Source organism: Mya arenaria, chromosome 11, assembly GCF_026914265.1.
Source record: "Mya arenaria isolate MELC-2E11 chromosome 11, ASM2691426v1".
NCBI classification, from domain to species: Eukaryota; Metazoa; Mollusca; class Bivalvia; order Myida; family Myidae; genus Mya; species Mya arenaria.
Genome location: NC_069132.1, coordinates 70,062,086 through 70,065,974, shown reverse-complemented (window position 1 = coordinate 70,065,974; position 3,889 = coordinate 70,062,086). Strand labels below are relative to the sequence as shown.

The following is a 3,889-nucleotide window of genomic DNA, read 5'->3' as shown; positions in this document are numbered from 1 at the left end:
TACGATGCGATCTCGAATTGCGTCATCCAAGTGTGTCTCATAGTTGCAATCTGCAGCTAGAACTCTCAAATCAGTAATATATTCCTCACAGGATTCCGAGTCATTCTGTACTCTACATTGAAACTTATAACGGTTGAAAACGATGTTTGTCTTCGGTTTAACATACTCCTCAAACTTCCTTTTCAGCTCATCAGGCTTTTTCTTGTCCTCATCTGCCATAGCAGTCCAGGTACTATACACCTCTCTGCCCCGTTGGCCTACCCATATCATCAAATATGCCGATTTTTCTTCGTCACTTTTCCCTTGCAAGGGCCCATTAAACATGAAATTAACATGTGTATAAAAGTCTTTCCATGCCGAAACAAGATCAGCACTTTGCCAGTTCATCATCGGCGCACTACCGTGTAAACCCTCCATCATAGGCTATTACCGGTTTTGATTGATAGGGCTTGGACTAGATTTTTATTTGGCCTTGATGATTTAATCTGTTCCCTTCCTATGTGGACAGAATTCGTCGACTTCTGACACCATGTCATGTACGAACAACCAACATGGAGGCTGACATTTTATTATATTAAAACAACACCGTATAGAACAAGGTTACACACAACCATTAGTAATACAATATCTGACAATCTCATTTAACAATTACCTTTTGAAACTCATGATCTTACACACAAGTAGTTTATGTATCAGAAATGAAGTCAAATAAATGCTTGATTTAAACATGTGTATATTTTGAATAAAAAAGTAAACAATAATCCACTACATGATATATAAATGCAATATACATCTTAAAGGAACTATTAATTCCATAAATTTAACCCATTTTAAAATAAATCATGAATAGGGGTGACTGTTTGTACTTTTGCTGCCCAGTATGACTGGGGTATTGGGTTAGGGATGACTGTTTTCCCTGTTTCTGCCTGTTATAATGGTGGTATTGGGTATGGTTGACTGTTTTCACTGTCACAGCCTGGTATGATGGGGCTATTGGGGGAGGTGTGACTTTTTTCCCTGTTGCTGCCTGGTATGATGGGGGTATTGGGGTAGGGATGACAGTTTTCACTGTTGCTGCCTGGTATGATGGGGCTTTTGGGGTATGGGTGACTGTTTTCGCTGTTGCTGCCTGGTATGACTGGGGTATTGGAGTATAGGTGACTGTTTTCACTGTTGCTGCCTGGTATGATGGGGGTATTGGAGTATCGGTGACTGTTTTCACTGTTGCTGCCTGGTATGATGGGGCTATTGGGGGAGGTGTGACTTTTTCCCTGTTTCTGCCTGGTATGATGGGGGTATTGGGGTATGGTGACTGTTTTCACTGTTGCTGCCTGGTATGATAGGGGTAGGGGGGTAAGGATGACTGTTTTCGCTGTTTCTACCTGGTATGACGGGGGTATTGGTGTAGGGATGACTGTTTTTACTGTTGCTGCCCGGTATGATGGGGGTATTGCGGTAGGGATGACAGTTTTCACTGTTGCTGCCTGGTATGATGGGGGTATTGGGGTATGGGTGACTGTTTTCACTGTTGCTGCCTGGTATGATGGGGGTATTGGAGTATAGGTGACTGTTTTCACTGTTGCTGCCTGGTATGATGGGGCTATTGGGGGAGGTGTGACTTTTTCCCTGTTTCTGCCTGGTATGATGGGGGTATTGGGGTATGGGTGACTGTTTTCACTGTTGCTGCCTAGTATGATAGGGGTAGGGGGGTAAGGATGACTGTTTTCGCTGTTTCTACCTGGTATGATGGGGGTATTGGTGTAGGGATGACTGTTTTCTCTGTTGCTGCCCGGTATGATGGGGGTATTGCGGTAGGGATGACAGTTTTCACTGTTGCTGCCTGGTATGATGGGGGTATTGGGGTATGGGTGACTGTTTTCACTGTTGCTGCCTGGTATGATGGGGGTATTGCGGTAGGGATGACAGTTTACACTGTTTCTGCCTGGTATGATGGGGGTATTGGGGTATGGGTGACTGTTTTCACTGTTGCTGCCTGGTATGATAGGGGTAGGGGGGTAAGGATGACTGTTTTCGCTGTTTCTACCTGGTATGACGGGGGTATTGGTGTAGGGATGACTGTTTTCACTGTTGCTGCCCGGTATGATGGGGGTATTGCGGTAGGGATGACAGTTTTCACTGTTGCTGCCTGGTATGATGGGGGTATGGGTGACTGTTTTCACTGTTGCTGCCTGGTATGATGGGGATATTGGTGTAGGGATGACTGTTTTCACTGTCACTGCCTGGTATGATAGGGGTAGGGGAGTAAGGATGACTGTTTTCGCTGTTTCTACCTGGTATGACGGGGGTATTGGTGTAGGGATGACTGTTTTCGCTATCGCTGCCTGTTATAATCGTGGTATTGGGTAGGGATGACTGTTTTCGCTGTCGCTGCCCAGTTTGATGGAAGTATATGGGTAAACACCAATACAAATTATTTTATTTTTTTCGAATTTTAAATGGGAAGTTGATAAATGTACATGTTTCTTTAAATTTAGTAAATTTTTAATTTTACATTTAATACTTGCAATAAAATTATGTTCTTAATAATCTGACCAACATATAAGCTAGTTTTTTTATTAACAATGTTAATTTATTTTGCCATTTTAATTTTTAATTAATTAAAAAGCTATTATTGCTTGCTGGTGTATTTTATATTAGATACATGACTAAAAATTATTTTAATATAATTAATTTTTACATGTTGTAATTGGTATTTTTGCCAATGATTTCAACTAAAATTGGACATGAAATGACAAATGGGTTTAAAAACAATATGGGGTGTCATATAAGTAATTGTAGGTCATATACTTTAAAGAAGAAAAGCTGAAATTGAGATAAAGATGACCAATAAGTAATTATTTTACAATATACTGAAAATATATGGTACCAGGTCTAATAAATTTGAATGGCAAATAAGAAATATGATTTGTATGTAAAGAAAGACCTACACACATGCACTATAAATTATAACATACATAACAGTTACTATGCTTAAATGCTTCCTTTTTGACAGATGTATATATAGACATGTACAAGATTGTTTAAATTCTGAACCGTAAAGTAAATTTCAATGGCAAATAAGAAACTATGATTTCAATGTAAATAATTGATCCTCTCCAGTATATGGTTAACAGCCAATGAAGTGGGATGGGTTAAATATTGTGTTTAAAAAAGAAAGTAGACCTTTCTGAATTAATAGTTTACATTTTGTCAGCAACATGATGAACATGAAATAATTTTTTTGATTTTATGTGCCTTGCTGCTGGACTCTTATAAACTAAGTTTAAAACATCAAGCTATGGATAGTGATAGGGAGAGCGAGAGACTGTTTTCACTGCGGCTGTCCCGGGTGATGGGGGATATTGGAGTCAGCAGATGGATGATAAGAAGGAGGAGGAGAAAACATTTGAGGATTGAGACTATGCACAATGTTGGTTACTTGTTAAATGATATAAATGTAACTTCATACATATTTGGTAGTCAGAGTGAAGGCACCACAACACCTGGGATGGAATCTGACACTGACTTCTTGTATTGGAAAAACAATGAACATGAGGCTCTTAACTTGGCAACCTGGCAGTATGGAAAGCCAAATCTGCTGGTGTTAAAGAATGAGCTCACTCCTCCTCAACACTGCTACTTACAGAGACTTAGAGGTGACTGCCCACTGCCAGCAGTACAACCAGAAGGACCTGATGATGTTCTAGATGGGGAAGGGAGAATAATATTGACTAATACAAGAGTCAAATACCAGGACATTGCACAGCAAGGAAGTGAATCTGGTGAAATAATAAGACATGGCCCATCAATGTCATATGATGAAAGGATTGACATAGTCGATGGATACCATTGTAGCAAGCTGCCAGAAGAATGCGAGTTCATGTTCCAC

The 3,889-nt window shown here is 40.1% G+C and overlaps 1 protein-coding gene across 1 annotated transcript; it reads right to left on the bottom strand.

Annotated features, from left to right (window-relative positions):
• Positions 1–929: 929 nt before the first annotated feature.
• Positions 930–2,559, bottom strand: LOC128208739 (uncharacterized). The gene is made up of 2 exons (XM_052912286.1): positions 2,554–2,559; positions 930–2,342 (listed from the first exon to the last, which is right to left on the bottom strand). Exons 1-2 carry the CDS (start codon positions 2,557–2,559, stop codon positions 930–932), a joined length of 1,419 nt encoding a protein of 472 aa, XP_052768246.1.
• Positions 2,560–3,889: the final 1,330 nt, after the last annotated feature.